Genomic DNA, 20,295 nt, shown 5'->3' on the forward strand with positions numbered 1-20,295 from the left:
ATAAAATATCAGTAGTTGCTAAATGATTTGTGCATATTTTAGAACGTAATTTAATTTTGCTTAATTTGATTTATTTAAAATTTTTTAAAAATTATTTTTCCTTTTTCCTTTTGTCTGAGCCCACTTGCTAGGAAATAATTTACTTTAGCAATAAATAATTAATCTAGAGAATTCTCCATTTACTACTTAAACCAACTTGATACACATTGAAATTATTTTTGAATTTTTTTAAATGATGAAATTCAGTTTATTAATCTGTATTTTACAGATTCTTATTTAAAGTTCAACTGAACATCAACAAGTTGATTAAAATATAAGAAATTGACCACTGTCTTTCATGGTGGAGAAAACTCCATTTCAAATAAAAATAATAATAAAACAGGTTACCACAATATTGTAGTTAAGAAAACTTATAGTCCTATTATATAAAAGCTCCAGTATAAGAGGGAGAGTTATCAGAATTTTAATAGCCAGAGAGCTAAAAATTATAATTTATAATAGGAATTGAAAAAACTAAGTGAATTGTAATCCAGAATCATTAAACTATTTGCCTAAATTGTTATTTACATCTTTAAAGGCATTTTCACTTTCTAAATTTTTCATATATTATTTTTATCATGAGAAAAAAAGTTAATGCACAAAGGTGGGCTCAAATAGGAGAAAATCTAAAAAATAATCATTTGATATTCTGGTTTTATCTCCTCCTTATATAGGATGGGAAATCCTAACAGCTGTAGTACGTTGCATGAATAAGTAAAATTTGAGGGTAAAGGAGTTCCACTGATATTTTTAATCCAAAAAACGTAACAGAAACCCAAGTGATAAATGGAGGTATCTCTTGCTTCATCTCTGGTCGGGGCTTTGAGATAGCAAGCAGTACCAGCAGCCAGAAACCGCATAACAAATACATTGGGCAATTGGGATTGGGGATGTTGACTGAACCTTTGGACTTGACTGATCCGAATGCCAAATTCTAATTTAAAAAGGAAAAACTGAATGTTTGAGACATAGTGTGATTTGGTGAAGCAAACAATGGACTCCCAGGTTAAAAACTCTAATCAGTCTCTTCTGCTGAGTTCCTGAGTTAACCGTTTGTGTAGTGGTCTCCTAGTATATAACTTACAAAGCTAGAGGATCAAAGCAATTATCTGGAAATACACACAAAACTCATGTTTGGTATAAATGTCTGAACAATTAACCAAACTGTCGCAACAGCTTTTTTCATTGATTTGATCTAACACTGATATGCCTCATAGGGTCATGAGTTGAAAAAACAACTCTAAAGCTATTCCACAAGAAGAAAGATAATATTTTTCTAAACAAATGTTAGGAAAATGAAAATATGAAAGTTTCTGTTTATGCTTATTTATGAAATTTGCCTACCTTCCAAGTGTGTCCCCAAGCCACCCACCAAAGAATGATGCAATCATTCCACCAACTGCAAAGCTGGATACAGACAGGGACCAGAGCATGGTGATTAGTTGAGCAGCTGCCACAGTCTCTTCCTCAGCCCAAGGGGTTGGTTTTGGGTTCATTGAGTATGAGATTGTGGGCAGTTCATCTGTACTGTTGATAACATAGTTGTTGATAGCTTTTCGGTCATCCGGTGGAACACCCAAAACATGTCTATAGTGAGATATTATTATCTAGGAGATAAAGAAAAATAGCTTTACTATTTCAAACATTCTATGTATTTTTGTTTTTGTCTTTAAAGTGTTTGTTATGTGTTTAAATAGTACCATCTCAATTGTGTGTTTTATATACATATAAACATGGATAGATTTGTTTACAGTTGGCCATATCCTATAAAACAAAGGTTATAAATTCCATTGCCAACAAGAACCAGGCAGGAACAAATAAAAGAAGGGAACATGTAATACTTTGATGACTAGGGGACTAAAATACATTTTCTACTATTTGGGACTAATAGGGAATGGTCAGGATTGTGGAACTGGAGAGCAGGAGGAAGCTGCAAACGTGAAACTGGTGTTGGATGACCTTTAATTTTTTAACAGAAAGTCAGAAATCTGAGTTTTTATGTAAATTTTTTCAAGTTTTAAATATTGGCAACTATTGAAATTGAAACTATTCTGCAGGCTAGGCCAGGCGTGGTGGCTCACACTTATAATCCCAGCACTTTGGGAGGCCGATGTGGGTGGATTGCTTGAGCTCAGGAGTTTGAGACCAGGCTGGGCAACATAGTGAAACCCTGTCTCTACGAAGAATACTAAAAATTACCCAGGCATGGTGGTGGCACATGCCTGTAGTCCCAGCTACTTGTGGGGGCTGAAGCGGGAAAACTGCTTGAGCCTGGGAGGTTGAGGCTGCAGTGGGTCAAGTTGGAGCCATTGCACTCCAGCCTGGGTGAGAAAGTAAGACCTTGTCTCAAAAAATATATATATATTCTGCAGGCTAAAAAGATATATTTTCATGCTAGTGTTACTTCTGCATAGCAGGATTTAAATTGACTTATACACATATTTTAACAGAATCATAAAAGTGGATATAAGAAAAAAGACTAGGAAAGTTAAGATGAGGGTCAAAAATAAAGTTAGCATACAGAATTCAAACACTAGGTGGTGTATCTTTGTTGGAAGTGAGCTATAAATTTACCAGTAAACTTCCTAGCTACCAGGGCAAAGAGAGGAAAACAACCGGGTATATTATTGATGAATTCCTAAGATAACAATAACTTAGTGGCCCTTGAGAAGGTATTGAGACCTGAAGGAAGTTTCTCCTGTGGGTCCTCATAGAGTTAAGTGTGTAACAAAATGAACAACATTGAAAACTAAATTTCATGGAGCCATATTTTGTGATGTGCTTCATATAATTCAGATGAATTATAGGACATGGGAGGAAGACGAGGCCATCTTCCTCCCATGTCATTCCTCTCAATGGTGATTTGGTCACTATTTAGCATCAGTGAGCTGGGAGGGTACTCTCTGAAAAGGACCTGGAATGTAGCTGCTCTGGGTTACTAGTTATGGGCAAAGGCCTATTTGGTAATGCCAGCTGAGTGAGGGGAAGAATTGAGCATCCTCTTATAAGAGAAGTCTGATCAAGACATTCGCCTCAGACCCGGTGCCGTAGCTCATGCCTGTAATCTAGCACTTTGGGAGGCCGAGGTGGGCGGATCACTTGAGGTCAGGAGTTCGAGACCAGCCTGGCCAACGTGGTGAAACCCTTTCTGTACTAAAAATACCATAAATTAGCCAGGCATTGTGGCTGGAGCCTGTAATCTCAGCTACTCAGGAGGCTGAGGCAGGAGAATTGTTTGAACTCAGGAGGCAGGGTTGAAGTGAAAATCTCCAGCCTGGGTGACAGAGTGAGACTTTGTCTCAAAAAACTAAAACAAAAACATTTGCCCCACTAGAAGGCTGCCTTATGTGGATAATACGCATAGAAAAAAAAAGCTGAAGGAAATATCCAAAATGTTCTCAGCAGTTTGCTTATTCTGGTAGAATAATTATGGGTCTTTTTTTTTCTAATACTGTCTTCAGTAGGCATGTGTAATTTTCATAACCATACAAAAGTGTGATTTTACAATCCTTTCAAATAATCCCAAATGTCATTCAGATGATAAAAAATAAAGGGCTTAAAAAAATTATTCTTATTTAATGATTATTTAAAGAGCTGTTTCAGCAGCTCTTTAAACACAAAAGGAAGGGCCTATATATAGAGAGCACTAACCTGGATGCCAGTATGGGGATTACTGTTTTCAGCTCTGGCTCTGGGACTTGGACTGAAGGAGGTGAAACCTTAGCCTAAGCTTCCCTCTAAGACTGTAGGGGATGGTTTAATTTTTCCTTTTTTTTTTTTTTTGAGATGGAGTTTTGCTCTTGTTGCCCAGGCTGGAGTGCAATGGTGCAATCTCAGCTCATCGCAACCTCTGTCTCCCGGGTTCGAGCGATTCTCTTGCCTCAGCCTCCCGAGTAGATGGGATTACAGGCATGTGCCACCATGCCCAGGTAATTTTGTATTTTTAGTAGAGACAGGGTTTCTCCATGTTGGTCAGGCTGGTCTTGAACTCCCGACCTCAGGTGATTCGCCAGCTTCAGCCTCCCAAAGTGCTGGGATTGCAGGAGTGAGCCACTGTGCCCAGCCAGGGATGGTTTAATTAATGATGTGATAAGGTCTTCCACAAAAAGAGAAGGAGCTGTATTAATCAAGTCATGGTGATGTTGAATGTTAAATTGTTAAATGATGTTAAATTCCAGGAAACCTGCTAAATTGGCATGTGTTGTCATCACCCACACAAAAGAGATATCACCCTTGTCTCTTGACCCCCGGCACTATGCCCTGGATCTCTCAGCCTGCCACCAGGCCTGCCATCAGGAGCCGTGCTCCTGACGATTGTAGCACCTAATCGGAGCATGTCTTTCAGCAGGAAGCAGCCCTTTTCAGGTGATGGATTATGGTCAGCACATATTTCACATATCCACACCCTGCAGTATCTTTCATTTTCCTTGGGGCCCAATGTTCTAAAAGATGCAGAGGAAATATAATGGACTTACAGAAGGCACCCAAAAAATGTTTGTACCTTCACTTTATGCCACTTCTTCCCCAGGTTCCTCTTCTCTCTCTTTCATTAATTCACTCCTCTTTATTGAGTACCTTCTTTATGCCAACTACTGTGCTTGGCACCAGTGATAGGAAGAGGAACAATTCATCAGTCTTGCCCTCAATGACCTCACAGTCTGAGTTAGAGCAGAGGGGAATGAAGTCCTGGTTCCCCGACTTACGGGCTATGGGAGCTGAGAGTAACACACCTCTCCCATGTATTCACTGAATGCCAAAATAGGGATGCATGAAATAGATGAGAAAAATGGTTGAAATAACTTGATTAAAAATTCACCCAAGGAGTCATCATGGAGAAAATCCAAACTTTGTTGAACTTCTTGAATATTATTCTAAAGTTTTACATTATTTTACTTTGCGTCACCTATGGGAGACAGGAATGGTGGGGGAAGGACCATAATCTCTTTTAGTTTAGGGCTTCTTAAGGTTTTAATGTAGACTGGAAATGGGCATAATAAGGTTGTTGAGAGGATACACTTGGGGAGATCATATGTTAAAGTACCTGATGCAAATAAGCAGGTGCTCAAAAAATGTGCCCTGAGTGAAACATATCCTTATTCCCTGGCACTTTTCATTCATGTATGGCTGAGATCTCTGAATGAATGTCGCAATAAGCTTTTTTTTTTTTTTTTTTTTTTTAAAGTATCCTTCAGCACATATATTCTGCCTGGAGTTTTCTGTGAGCTCAGCAAACAGCAGAGTCAGAGATTAAGAATTATTTATTGCCTCCTTTTTTTTTTCCCCACTGCGATTGTTAATTGAGGAGTCAAGGCCAAGTTATCAGCTTTGGAACAGTGCACATCGTACCTGACAGGCCAGGATGGCCTTGTGTCTCCCACGTGGGCACCCTCTATCTCTGTGTATGAGGAACATATGATATCTATCACTGACAGAACTTGCCAAAAAGAGAACTTGTACATATTTCACTTGCCTGTTGAGGTGCATTGATCACACCAATGTCATATCCAAACTGGAAGGAACCCAGCACAGCGGTGATGACAGTGAAAACTAGGGTCCCAGTGACCTGCAGGGGGCGAAACACAGGGCAGGGAAACACCAGGCAATTTTAGTTTCCCATCTTTCTGTCAGGCTGCAGCTTGAACTTCTTACAGGCTCCACAGGCTGGTTCTTTCCCCTCAATATCGATTTGCAGTATGCCCTGTGCTCCAGGCTGGCAGGTGTTGTTCATACAAGAATGTGAGAGCCATTCATCATTTCCCCTATGCTGCTAAAACTCAAAGAACTTTGGGACAGCTCCTTCCAGGGGAGGAAACAAACATTCTTTTCCATATATGTATATGAGAATAACATACCTCTCCTGTCTATTCACCAGATACCAGAATAGGGATGCATAAAATATATGAGAAAAATGGTTGAAATTACTTGATTAAAAAAATCCACCCAAATAGTCATCATGCAGAAAATCCAAACTTTGTTATCTATCTATATATATATATATATATATATATTTGTTGATATATATGTATTTATATATATTTATTTATTTATTATTCAGAATCAGGACTGAGAACTAGAATAGCTGCTGATGGAAGGGAGCTGCCAAGATAGAGCTGTTATATCATTGGGAGCAGTAAAATAGGACACCAGTAATAAAGAGATGGGGAGCTCTTTTGGACGTTGCCATGGTGACAAAAATACTCATATAAGAGGCATTAGCTAGTCTTTATCATGTTCTGCATCAACATCTAGGGAAGGGTACTTTTCAGGATTTGCATCTAGTTCAGCCTAGAGTTGTAGGATAAGGACCATTATTTTCTCCCCAACCCCCCAACTCCATGTAGCTACAGTGAAACTGTGTAGAAAAGGGGCAGAACATTCGTCCCCTCGAACTCATATTTACATGGCTTAACTATCTTGGAGAAATCACATCATGCATACAGATACTTAGTGTAGCATTTTTTTGTGCATGTGATAGCAACATTGTAGAAAGAACCCAAACATCGTTCAATGGGAAATAGTCAAATAGATTCAGATACATCATAATACATACGTCAGATACATGTAATATGCTATGCAGCAGTTAAAAGGAATAATATGATCATGTGTACTGACTTATTTTTAAGTGGCGAAGGAAGTTACGTAATCTAATGTTTTTTAAAGGCTTAAACATGAGTTTGATTTAAAAAATCAGTTATTTGATTTGTGTATGATGTATATAATTCATAGAATGTTTTCTTGAAGAACAAATGAGTTGATGGTCATTGAGGAGGAATGTGAGGTTGGAGAAGGAGAGTGAAGGAAATTTTTTCATGTATTCATATGATTAGACATTTCATAAGGAAGACATTTCATGTACATTTACGTAATTTAAATTTTTATAAAGCTTGGGATATAGTTAGGAACTTTGTTGTGTAAATGAATGAGTCACATCAACATGGATTCCAGTTCTCACTCTTAGTGGGTATGTGACCCAAGCCACTTCCCTTATAGGAGCTTCAGTTTTTCTCTAAATTATGGGGTGATAGTAAATCTCCCTACCCTGGTATAAAGCCCCAGTATAAAGAATAGCAAATTAGCCAGGACCCCTCATTACCCTAAAAAGCTAGAGATCAGAAATTTCGCAAAGTATTATCACAGAACCATCCTGGGAGCCCTTGAAATTATTTAGTCCAGTGGGTCTAAAACCAGACCCTACTTGGAGAGCCTGTTACACATGTAGCTTCTTGGAGACAGTCCCAGATCTTCTACTGGATTAGAATCTCTGGGGTGGGGATAGGGAATCTGTAGGTTTACAAAGCCTCCACCCCTTTCACTAATATAGGGGGTATCTATACAGACTTTCCCTCCTAACACTTCTTTCTCTGAAAGAAAGGACTTCAAAGTTGACCCAAAAGATACGGTTATATGATACATATATATTGCCCAAAAGAATAATATATATGTGATATATAGTATTGTATAATATGTTTATTAGATATAAATTGGCCAGGCATAGTGGCTCACACCTGTAATCCCAGCACTTTGAGGGACTGAGGTGGGCAGATGGCTTGAGCCTAAGAGTTTGAGACCAGCCTGGGTAGCATAGCAAGACCTCATCTCTACAAAAAAATACAAAGATTAGCAGGACATGGTGATGTATGCCTGTAGTCCCAGCTACTCAGGAGGCTGAGGTGGGAGGATTGCTTGAGCCCAGGAGGTCAATGCTGCAGTGAGCTGTGATTGCACCACTGTACTCCAGCCTGGGTGACAAAGCAAGACCCTATCTCAAAATATATATGTATATTTATTTTATATATTTATATATCATTTACATCTGATATTTATCACATATATATATCATTTATATCTTACATATAAGATATATTAACATTTTATGTTTATTACACGTGAATTATATATATTATACATAAAATGCATACACACACTATATGATATATGGTCTATGGGAGTATGAAAGATTTTGAATTTAAAATCTAAAATGTAACTCGACATCTAAAACTCAGTGGCTTAGATAGCCAAAGCTAAGATGGGATTTTATTTACTTAGAGGTTTCTCCTCAAATCTTTTTTCCCCTCAAGCTATTTCCAAGGATAGGGATTTTCATCCTTTTTACAGGTGGTAGCCATTGTCAGAAGTGATGGGATAAGGAGTACCCTGGGAGGGCTTTAACCCACTTCCCTCATACTCTCCATCACTAAAACCAGGACAATCTGATGTGAGATGCAACACAAACAGATTCAAAGCCTAATACTACTTATGCTTACTGCATGCCTGTTCACTATGTGGATTATCTCATTTACTTCTTGTATTAGTTTTCTATTGCTACCATAACAAATTATCACCAGTGCAGCAGCTTAAACAACACAAATTTATTTATCTTAAGGTATAGCCAAGCACAGCAGCTCATGCCTATAATCCCAGCGTTTGGGAGGCTGAGGCTGGAGGATTGCTTGAGGCCAAGAGTTCAAGACCAGCCTGGGCAGCATAGCGAGATCCCCATCTCTACAACAACAAAAAACATCTATAGATGGGAAGTCTGGTATAAGTATCACTGGACTAAAATCAGGTTGTTGGTAGGCTGTGTTCCTTTCTGGAGGCTGTTGGAGAAAATTTGGGTTGATGATGGAATTCAGTTCCTCTTGGTTATAGGTCTAAAGTCTGTCGTTTTGCCCTGGTTATAAACTAAGGGCCATTCCCAGCTCTAGATGCCACCAAATTTCCTTGCTACTGGTATCTTTCATCTTTATAGCCAGTAATGGGCAGGTCAGATCCTTCTCATGTTACATCTTTCTGGCACTGACAAGTAGCTGGGAAAGTTCTTCCCTGTTAAGAATTCATAGGATTAGATTTGACCCATCAGGGTAATCCAGGAAAATCTCATCTCTAGGTCTATTACCTTAATCTCATCTGTAAAATCTTTTGCCACATAAGGCAAGATATTCCCAGGTTCTGGCAATGAAGCTGTGGACTTCTTTGGAGGACGATTATTCTGTCTACCACAGTCTTCATGGCAGCATCATTAATGTCCCCATTTTATAGATAACTAGATTAGTTTAACATCTCACAGCTAGTAAATTAAAGAACAGTGACTTGGTTCCAGATCTTATGCTTTTAACTTCTTGGTTATTTTGCATCCCTCATTAGTCAGATACAGACATTCAAAAGCCAAGCACATCTGAAAAATCTAGGACCATAATCTTTATAAATTAAAAAAGCTAAGAGCATACATATCCACAGAATTTACCACTTGTAGGTGTTTAGCTGTTTGGCTTCAAACACCCAGAAATCTCAACCACATTTTCCCACCACCTACCACACAAATCCCTTTTCCCCCACCTACCAGTAGAAACTTTTGGTGAGGTCTCTGGACAAAAGTCCAAAAAGGCAAAGCCTACTCAATTGTTCCTCTGTAGCTGAGCTGAAGAGGAACCTCAGGGTCTTCCCACCACCAAGCCCAAGACCACAATATACTTCCTCAATCTCATCCCTGCATTTTCTTCTGTGGCACTTGGTTTCTTAGTGACTGCCACCTCCAACTTCATCCCTGGATTTCTGCTCTCTGGGGGTTCTCTCCCTGTCCCTCTACCATACAAACATATAATTTATTTCTCCTTATATTAAGAGTCCAATCAGTAGCCATGATAATGGTGAGCAGGGGCAACACAGAAATTGAAGTTGAGGTGATAGTGATAGCTGCAGCAGATGTACTCCCCTGTCACTTTACATACACAGCCTAAGTCACAAAGTCCCACATTACTTTGACAAAAATGAAAGCTAATTTTTAAAGATGCTGGATCTCCCATCCTATTTCTTTCCAATCAAATTGTTCTAAGTCCTTACTGTAGAAATTCTGGAGCTGCCTCTAAGATCAGTTTCTCATTTTATTAGAATAACACAAATAGCAACTATGAAGGAGATAGGAGAGTTTTTAAACGTTTAGAAATCTTAGCGTGTTATTAAAGTCCTTATCCTCTGGCCTTCCTGGTTTCTTTTTGAGGATTGGCTGTGGTCCTGCCACCCCAGGGCCTGCAGTTCCTTATTTTAACTCCTCAAGATAGAATTTTACCAGGTTGGCTAGATAAGGAGCAATCTCATCCATTTTAAGCAGGTCATTTGAATTTCTGAGAATTTCCAACAAAAGTGATCATCCCAAATATCAAAATCTCTGAAACTGTTTAATGGCATTTCCTTTTGCTTTCTTTTTCTTTATTTTTTATTTTCAGGTTTAATTCCCCTCTCTGAACTCCATGTTAAAATGGCTCCCACTCCTTCGCCTTTTCTTTCTCCAATGTTGTGAAATGAAAAGAAGTAATGTTTATAGTCAGCCTTGTATGTGGCTTGGCTCTAGACTTGGTCAAAGGAGGTTTTGTTTCTAAGGGGAAATTTCCAAAAACGACCAAGTCTTAATAAGCCCCGTCCACTCTAATGTCCAAGAAGTTGACACAAGAAAAAGTACATAAGTGCTACTGAAAATAGCAAGAAATTAGAGAGGATCTTAACCTGTCCAAGTTCTGAGGTTCTAGATGGTTTGCCTGTTTTCTCAACAACCCTGTAGGTAGGAATTATTATTATCATTTCATATATGGGGCAACTCACATGGAAAGAGTAAACAGCTTGTCCAAAGGCCACATACCTAGTAAGTGCAGAAGATCTTCAAGCCTTTTCTCTTAACTTCTTCATAGGCTATGAGGTGTTCAGCTTGCACTTTAAAAAATGCTGCCTTCATTAGGAGCTTAATAATTTTAAGTTAGAGAAACTAGATTCCATATCCAATTTAAAATATGCTGCTGGACAAATGTGGAAGGGTAGAATAAGCAAATGGCTGAACTTCAACATAAAACAGAATGTAGTGTTAATATTGTGGCTTATAAGTCATATAGGGTCTATTAGAAAAAACAAATAGATGTGGGAATCAGAAAAGCTCCAAAAGAGTCACAGCTAGGCTCCTAACGTCACTGAGCCTAAGTTTCTTTGCCTATAAAATGGGTATAAAACTAGTTAATGCACAGGATTACTGTAAAAACTGAGATAAATAATGTGGTCTTCCTATAAACAGTAAAAGGGCTACAGAACAAATGCATCTTTAATCATATCTTTATCATCTCATTCATTTATTTTGTCAAACAGCCATGTGTCAGTGTTTCATACTTTACCAATACTCTTTGCAATACTACAAAGTACGTGAAATTATTCCTATTTTAGAGGTGAGGAAGCCAGGGATCAGAGAGGATTAAGGAGCATGCCTAACACCACACAGCTAGTGACAGATACTCTAGTGTGGGAACCCAGAGCTGATGGTCTTAAACACCACTGCTAACCTAAAGAGCGATTTTTCCAGCAACTACTGATTGACTAGGTAGGGAGGAGAAGCTTATACCCTTTTCTTTAAACTACATGTCTCCAAAAGCTAAACCAAAGGTGATCTTGCATGCAACTTTGGAAAAAGCCAGGGGCTTATTGAGTCACAGAATTTTTAAGTTGAAAGAGACCTTAGAGAGCAATGGATTCTTGTCTAATTCCTCCATTCTTCAGTTGTAGAAACTGAGGTTTCACAGGCCAAGTTGTTTATGTCATTTGTCTGATTTCTATGAGCGTTTTGGACATATTCGGAGTGACAACTCAGGTCTCTTGACCCCAGTTCCTTGCTTATCCTACTTCTTTCAGTGTCTGGATAGATTCACAAAGCTGAAAAACATTGCACTATCTCAGTTCTCATTCTTTCTGGGTTCCATTGTTAGGCAGTTCCTTGGTTATCAAGAAAAGATCTACAACATAATTTCAAAAGCCCCTAAGAAAATTGATGATAGTTTTGAATGAAGCTTGAACATCTGCTATGTGCCAGACACTGTGTTAAGCACATTACCTTCCTTTTTGCAGTAGCTTTCAAACTTTAGTTATTTGATTACTACCTTCATGAATTTTGCCAAATCTGCATACCATCTATGTAGTTGTTAACTTAATGTTTGTCTTTATATTGACCTTAAAGTTCTAACTACTTTAGCTTTATCCTGGGCTATAATACTCATGAAATCATGATGTGCTAATTATTCTTTAAATACATATTATATAAACACTATATAAATAGTGTTTATATAGTGTTTATTTAACTTTAAATATAAAACACAGTGTTTATATAAACACTATATAGTGTTTATATAGTGTTTATTTAACTTTAAATATAAAACAGTGTTTATATAATATGTATTTAAATTGTTTATAATATAATTTATATTTTATAATTAATGTATAAATACTATTTATATAATATGTATTTAACACTTAATAATTATATAACTATTAACATTAAAATGTTTGTTGTCTAAGCCTCTCTAATATCATCTCATTTAATTACTCTCGAACTCTAAAGTACTAGTATAATCCCCGAATATCCCATATTATATCACTGAGCCCAAGTTTCTTTGCCTATAAAAAAGGTATATTGTATCCCAGTATGTTCTTGTTTTCTCACAATAGAGAAAACCCAAAGCTCAGTTAAATAACTTAACCCAGGCCTCACAGCAGGTTAGTGGCATTGCTAGAACCCAGATCCAAGTCTGGCTGACTCCCAAGCCAGTGCTGCTAACCATGCCATCTAATGACATGAAGGAATGTTCAGCAGAGTAAGTTGCACCAGATCAGAACTTAAAGGTGAGACTCTAGAGGGCACAGATTGATTAACTTATATATTGTGTGTACAGGGGTGGGTGAGTTTATTTAAGAACCACATATAAGGGAGCAAGGACACTTTATATTTTCAAGTTTTTTTTTTTTAAAGTATCATATCTAGAGAGAAGTTGAAACAGTAGTGCAGTGATCATTCCATAACCTTCGCCTTTATTCACCACTGGTTAACATTCACCATATTTGTTTAACTCTCACTCTGTATTTGTTTGTGTGTGTGTTGTTTTGGCTGAACCATTTACAAATAAGCTGTAGATATTTGTGTCATTTCACCCGTAAATACTTTAGCATGTACAAAGAACAAAGACATCCTCCTACATAATTAGATACCATTATTATATCCAAGAGTGTGACACTGATACAGTAATATTACTTAAGATGCAGCCTGTATTTAAAATTTCCCAACTGTCTCCATAGTTCCCTTATTGCTGTTTTTTTCTTCCTTCCACAATCTAAATCATTTATTACATTTGGTTGTCAGTTTGTCTTAATCTCTTTTAATCTAGAACAACCCTTCTACCTCTTTTGTCTCTCCTGCACTGACGTTTCTGAAGATTCCCGCTGAGTTTTCATGATTAAATTTAGGTCAATCTGCCCTTTTTTTTTTCTTTTTTTTGGTTAGGAGGGGATATATTTCTTTAGTAATATGGTTATGCACAATTACTTGAAAAAACTTATGCAGACTAGTCAGTTAACAGCAAAAATCCTTAAAACCCCAATTACTGAATAAGAAACAGTTTTTCATTTGGCAAAGTAAAGATAATTAATTTTGATCTCTGGTAGCTACACCCAACCTCCCCCAAATTCTCTATATGACTTGAATGTATTCCCCTAACTATCTCCTGAAAATCAGACTTGAAATGAATATAATGCTGCTTTACCTTATCTTCTGTCATTGTACTAGTTGGGAGTCCTCCTGTCAATTCCAGGTCTTGTGTGAGTGTGGCACATGCACCTGACTAGCTCCTGCCTGTTTATTCGCAGCTCTGCCTAGGCCTAGTTATGCATTGCAGGAGGAGGAGCAAGGAGAGGGAGGAGTTGGGCTACCCAGACCTAAGAGTCCAAGTCTAATCTTCTCAGCAGCAGCTGAATATTGATGGGAATCTAATCAATAAGTGCTTTGCCTCAGCAGCCTGTGGCTTCAATGCCTTTGTTCCACTAGGAAAGAAAATGGGAGCAGGTCCCTTAGGCATAAGTTACAAACCAGGGGCAATCACATTTCAAGGCATGTGTTATGTGGCAGTAATTGGGAGCTGGTGAAAAGAGAAATCTTTGGAGTCTTTTATAGAAGATGAGATATGCTGAGCTGCCGTGCTGTGTTGGGAGGCACACTGCACTCTGCTCCACAGAGAATTAGTGCTGTGGTGTTTCTGTGTAGAGCTGGGCTGTGTGGCCAGAGACCATTGTTGACTTGCTGGTTACCTGGATGAGCTTTGGATCATTAGGGACTTGGGTTTGAATCTCAACATTTTACTGGGGAGTATAACCTTAAGCAAGTGGCTCACTGTGACTTTTCTCTGATTAGTTTTTTATTTTTGCCTGATAGAATAGAAATAACACACGTTTTGTTGAGTGGATTAAATGAGATAATATGTGAAAGTGTTTGGCATAGTCTCAACATATAATAAGTACTTAGCAAATGGCTGTTATTACTGTTATTATTATTGCTTCATGTATGTCAAGAAGCACTTGCTGGAGGCTTTAATGCAGAGTTCTCAAATAAATCTGCTCATATGGCTTGATCTTGGGCCTAAGTATCCCTTATGATATCCAAACCCTGTGGGGGTTCAGGAGATATCAAATTTATTGAGCTTTAAGTGTGCATGGCAACTGGGGCCACAGATTCCACTGAGGCTCAAATGGAACCAGTTCCCAGCAGAACAAAAGTGTAACAAGCAGCAACAGAATGAGGGGTGTTATGAAGAAACAGGGTGAGAAAATGAAGGATTAGAGGAGATTCAGATTTCACCTTTTTATTTTGCCACTCTGTTTTCATTTCTGTCACCTCTGCAAGGTGACACACCTGAAATGTTTGGTTTGAGAAGAGAATTCAATTCAAACCACAAACTTTTACTGAGCCCAGCGCAGTTCCATGCTCTGAGACGACTGAGATAAATAAGTCACAGCCTCCTCTTGCTAGGTGTTTATAACATATAAGATGAGACATATGTAATGCAGACACAATACAGTAATTTCTTAGTGGAAGAGCGTGAGCACATATGAATAGTAACGATGGTTAATCTTTACTGAGGTCTTGCCGGGTGCCAGGTGCTGCTCTCAGCACTTGACATGGATTAACTCGTTTAGTCATAACATAAGGTGCTCTGTGTCATAGTGCCAAGCTTTGGGGAGCAGCTTTGAAGTCAGACTTTAAAGCGCCCAGGTAGCCACGCTGACTTTCCGCATCAGTTTTGGCTGGTGATGAGCACGCCCAATTGCCAGAGCGGTCCACAGTCAGGAGCGGTTCCGTGGCATTTGCCAGTGACATGACATTCTGCGGGAAAGCGTCTCTGTGCCGCGTCATAAATGATACCGGTGTGGTTTACCAACCTTTGTCTTTTGAACCTGCCTTTTCAGAAACGGAATTTGCCTTGAGTACGCGGGCGGCCAGTGAGCCTTTAACTTCTTGTGCTCAGCCCCGGCCGGCGCGGAGCACGGCGGCAGGAAACCGTTCTCTTCTCCCATTGGGAGAACGACCCGCCATTCACTAGCGGGCCTTCGGGGCACCCTGATCAGTTTCCTCAGGTTCAGCCAAGGCCTCTGTGGTTCTGCTCTTTCTCAGAAATGAATGAGTAATCTCTGTACCATCTGGGATGTGCTAAAACTTTATCTCCGTGCAGGGAAGGGGTGCGATTCATTTACATTGATGCTCTGATTGCTTTTGCCCGCGGAGAACTGATAAGCGATTCCAGACTTTCAGGAGAGCGTGTCTTGGCGCCCACCGAGGAGCTGCAGGTCGTTGCACTCCTGGCTGTGGTGAAGTCAGGCTTTTCGCACTTTGCCATTGGAGTGGGCGCTATTCAGTAACGTGCACCAGTGCCTGCAATCACCCGGAGATTTCCACTGGGCAGGGCGAAACCAGCTCTGTGTGGTTGTTCTTTAGGCTTCATGCTTCTAAACCCTTTAGGTCACATTCGGATTACTTCGCTGATTAATGTAATCTTAGTGGATGCCAGAAGTTCTAGGTGGTGACAGGACTGAAAAGAGTCCAACCTCCCTCTCCCCTTATTTTCATTGTCATCCTTTCCTCCAGTAAAATAAGAATAGTTTTTTTTTTTTTCTTTTTCCATAAATGAGGAGGGGAGAGTGGAGAGATAAACGAGCTATTTCAGCATGCTGCATTCCTCTCCAGTTGGGTCAGGTGTGGTTAAGTGCAAAGGCATCTCCTGGGAACAAATTAAATGAGGTCAAACTTGGCCAAGCCAGGAGTACAAGAGAATATTGGAAGGTCCCAGTCCCTGAAGGACAGTCAGTGTATTTTAAGATTTTTGAGCCAAATTTGTCCCCATTATAGCTTGCCAAAAAAAGAGGGCAAACTCTTTACATCCTCTTCTCGCCTCTCCACGCCCTCTCCCTAGATCTCTGTGGTCTGCATCTCTTCCACATATGTCTGCACCGCCTCCTACCTGGCTTCCCTGCTCCCATCTTACCCTGCAGTACCTTCTTGACACAGTAGTTAACATATATTTTTAAAGTTAGATCATAATACACTCCTGCTTAAAAGTCTCCAAAGGCTTCCCAATCACCCTTAGCAAGAAACCCACGTTTCTCACCACAGCCCAAGAGGTTGACTTGACAAAGGCCCTGCGTGGCTCTGAGACCTTCTCCCCTTCCGTGGGCCCAGCCACACTGGCCTCAGACTTGTCTAGTATGTTCCATGCTCAGCACCTTTGTACTCAGTGAGCTTCTGCCTGTAGCCCTTCTCCCTAGATTTGTATGTAGCTGGCTCCTTCTCTTCATTCAGATGACGGCTTAGTGAGAATTCCCTACCCAGGCTTCTTAAGATAGATACCACCTACTTTCTCCAACTCATCCCTGGGCCAGTTACTCTGCTTTATTTTCTTCTTAATGCTTATGCTTGAAATTTTGTTATTTGCTTGTCTATTATTGTTTGCCACTTTCCTGCCAAAGCTAAATTCCACGAATGTGGAGACCTTGTTGTTATCCCCAGTGCCTAAAATAGTGCCTGGTACATAGTAGGCACTCAACAAGTACTTATTTAATAAATCAAGTCCAAAAGGGTTGTTATGTGCTTTCTTGTGTTGGGGGAAGGGGTATCTCAGGCTGTGATTTGGACATTTATTGATTTAACATTCAGTAAATGTAGTATTTGCTGAACATTTTGCTAAGCACCAGTTATAACAGTGAACAAAACAGCAGAGTCTCTGCTCTTGTGGGGCTTACACTGTATGATAGAAACTAAAAGAATGCTGGGGAAGAGAACAGGGGGCACCTATTTTAGAAAAGGTGCTCAGAAAAGTGTTCTCTGTAGGGGTGCCTTTTTAGTTGAGACCTCAAGGTCTTGTAGGCTATAGGAATAAGTTGAGATTCAGGTGAAGGGCAATAGGAAGTCACCAGAGAGAACTAAGAATGGGAGTGATATGATCCAATATATGTCTTAAGATTACTCATGCCATTGAGTGAGGGGTGGATTGGATGGGAGCATTTGTGGAAGAGGAGAGGTACAATTGCAACAATTCATGCTTGCTGTTGAACACCAAGGCTAACAGTGGTAACAGAAAGAGAAGTGCACATTGAAGATATATTTTGGTGTGTAAAGTAGATAGGACTTGCTGATAGTTACTTTTGGGAGAGGATGGAAAGAGAGAACTCGGGATGATAGGTAGTTTTTTTTTTTAATTTTTAAAAATTATTATTATACTTTAAGTTTTAGGGTACATGTGCACAACGTGCAGGTTTGTTACATATGTATACATGTGCCATATTTGTGTGCTGCACCCATTAACTCATCATTTACCTTTACGTATATCTCCTAATGCTGTCCCTCCCCCCTCCCGCCACCCCACAACAGTCCCCGGAGTGTGATGTTCCCCTTCCTGTGTCCACGTGTTCTCATTGTTCAATTCCCACCTATGAGTGAGAACATGCAGTGTTTGGCTTTTTGTCCTTGCGATAGTTTGCTGAGAATGATGGTTTCTAGCTTCATCCATGTCCGTACAAAGAACATGAACTCATCATTTTTTATGGCTGCATAGTATCCCATGGTGTATATGTGCCACATTTTCTTAATCCAGTCTATCATTGTTGGACATTTGGGTTGGTTCCAACTCTTTGCTATTGTGAATAGTGCCGCAATAAACATACGTGTGCATGTGTCTTTATAGCAGCATGATTTATAATCCTTTGGGTATATACCCAGTAATGGGATGGCTGGGTCAAATGGTATTTCTAGTTCTAGATCCCTGAGGAATCGCCACACTGACTTCCACAATGGTTGAACTAGTTTACAGTCCCACCAACAATGTAAAAGTGTTCCTATTTCTCCACATCCTCTCCAGTACCTGTTGTTTCCTGACTTTGTAATGATGGCCATTCTAACTGGTGTGAGATGGTATCTCCTTGTGGTTTTGATGTGCATTTCTCTGATGGCCAGTGATGATGAGCATTTTTCATGTGTTTTTTGGCTGCATAAATGTCTTCTTTTGAGAAGTGTCTGTTCATATCCTTCACCCACTTTTTGATGGGGTCGTTTGTTTTTTTTCTTGTAAATTTGAGTTCATTGTAGATTCTGGATATTAGCCCTTTGTCAGATGAGTAGGTTGCAAAAATTTTCTCCCATTCTGTAGGTTGTCTGTTCACTCTGATGGTGGTTTCTTTTGCTGTGCAGAAGCTCTTTAGTTTAATTAGATCCCATTTGTCAATTTTGGCTTTTCTTGCCATTGCTTTTGGTGTTTTAGACATGAAGTCCTTGCCCATGCCTATGTCCTGAATGGTATTGTGTAGGTTTTCTTCTAGGGTTTTTATGGTTTTAGGTCTCACATTTAAGTCTTTAATCCATCTTGAATTAATTTTTGTATAAGGTGTAAGGAAGGGATCCAGTTTCAGCTTTCTACATATGGCTAGCCAGTTTTCCCAGCACCATTTATTAAATAGGGAATCCTTTCCCCATTTCTTGTTTTTGTCAGGTTTGTCAAAGATCTGATAGTTGTAGATATGCGGCATTATTTCTGAGGGCTCTGTTCTGTTCCATTGGTCTATATCTCTGTTTTGGTACCAGTACCATGCTGTTTTGGTTACTGTAGCCTTGTAGTATAGTTTGAAGTCAGATAGCATGATCACTCCAGCTTTGTTCTTTTGGCTTAGGATTGACTTGGTGATGCGGGCTCTTTTTTGGTTCTATATGAACTTTAAAGTAGTTTTTTCCAATTCTGTGAAGAAAGTCATTGGTAGCTTGATGGGGATGGCATTGAATCTATAAATTACCTTGGGCAGTATGGCCATTTTGACGATATTGATTCTTCCAACCCATGAGCATGGAATGTTCTTCCATTTGTTTGTATCCTCTTTTATTTCATTGAGCAGTGGTTTGTAGTTCTCCTTGAAGAGGTCCTTCACATCCCTTATAAGTTGGATTCCTAGGTATTTTATTCTCTTTGAAGCAATTGTGAATGGGAGCTCACTCATGATTTGGCTCTCTGTTTGTCTGTTACTGGTGTATAGGAATGCTTGTGATTTTTGCACATTAATTTTGTATCCTGAGACTTTGCTGAAGTTGCTTATCAGCTTAAGGAGATTTTGGGCTGAGACGATGGGGTTTTCTAAATATACAAGCATGTCATCTGCAAACAGGGACAATTTGACTTCCTCTTTTCCTAATTGAATGCCCTTTATTTCCTTCTCCTGCCTGATTGCCTGGGCCAGAACTTCCAACACTATGTTGAATAGCAGTGGTGAGAGAGGGCATCCCTGTCTTGTGCCAGTTTTCAAAGGGAATGCTTCCAGTTTTTGTCCATTCAGTATGATATTGGCTGTGGGTTTGTCATAGATAGCTCTTATTATTTTGAGATACGTCCCATCAATACCTAATTTATTGAGAGTTTTTAGCGCGAAGCGTTGTTGAATTTTGTCAAAGGCCTTTTCTGCATCTATTGAGATAATCATGTGGTTTTTGTCTTTGGTTCTGTTTATATGCTGGATTACATTTATTGATTTACGTATGTTGAACCAGCCTTGCATCCCAGGGATGAAGCCCACTTGATCATGGTGGATAAGCTTTTTGATGTGTTGCTGGATTCGGTTTGCCAGTATTTTATTGAGGATTTTTGCATCAATGTTCATCAAGGATATTGGTCTAAAATTCTCTTTTTTTGTTGTGTCTCTGCCCGGCTTTGGTATCAGGATAATGCTGGCCTCATAAAATGAGTTAGGGAGGATTCCCTCTTTTTGTATTGATTGGAATGGTTTCAGAAGGAATGGTACCAGTTCCTCCTTGTACCTCTGGTAGAATTCGGTTGTGAATCCATCTGGTCCTGGAAATTTTTTGGTTGGTAAGCTATTAATTATTGCCTCAATTTCAGAGCCTGTTATTGGTCTATTCAGAGATTCAACTTTTTC

General features: G+C 39.3%; 1 protein-coding gene and 1 long non-coding RNA gene across 4 annotated transcripts in view; one reads left to right on the forward strand and one right to left on the reverse strand.

The window, feature by feature from the left end:
* The window catches only part of SLC2A2 (solute carrier family 2 member 2), a 30,433-nt gene extending 16,764 nt beyond the window's left edge, over nt 1-13,669 (reverse strand). The window contains exons 1-3 of one of the 2 annotated variants that reach the window (XM_063621637.1): nt 13,602-13,669; nt 5,510-5,602; nt 1,384-1,646 (exon numbers count right to left, since the gene is read on the reverse strand). In XM_063621637.1, the coding sequence (XP_063477707.1) occupies nt 1,384-1,646; nt 5,510-5,602; nt 13,602-13,616 (371 nt within the window). In that variant the 5' untranslated portion in view covers nt 13,617-13,669. Of the gene's footprint in view, nt 1-1,383; nt 1,647-5,509; nt 5,603-13,601 lie in introns of those variants that run through there. The other variant, XM_063621638.1, reaches the window with a different exon arrangement.
* Nucleotides 1-20,295, forward strand: part of LOC134733071 (uncharacterized) — a 207,727-nt gene that overhangs the window by 103,646 nt on the left and 83,786 nt on the right. The gene's annotated exons all lie outside the window — the stretch shown is intronic.

The sequence above is a fragment of the Symphalangus syndactylus genome, chromosome 17, assembly GCF_028878055.3.
Source record: "Symphalangus syndactylus isolate Jambi chromosome 17, NHGRI_mSymSyn1-v2.1_pri, whole genome shotgun sequence".
NCBI lineage: Eukaryota > Metazoa > Chordata > Mammalia > Primates > Hylobatidae > Symphalangus > Symphalangus syndactylus.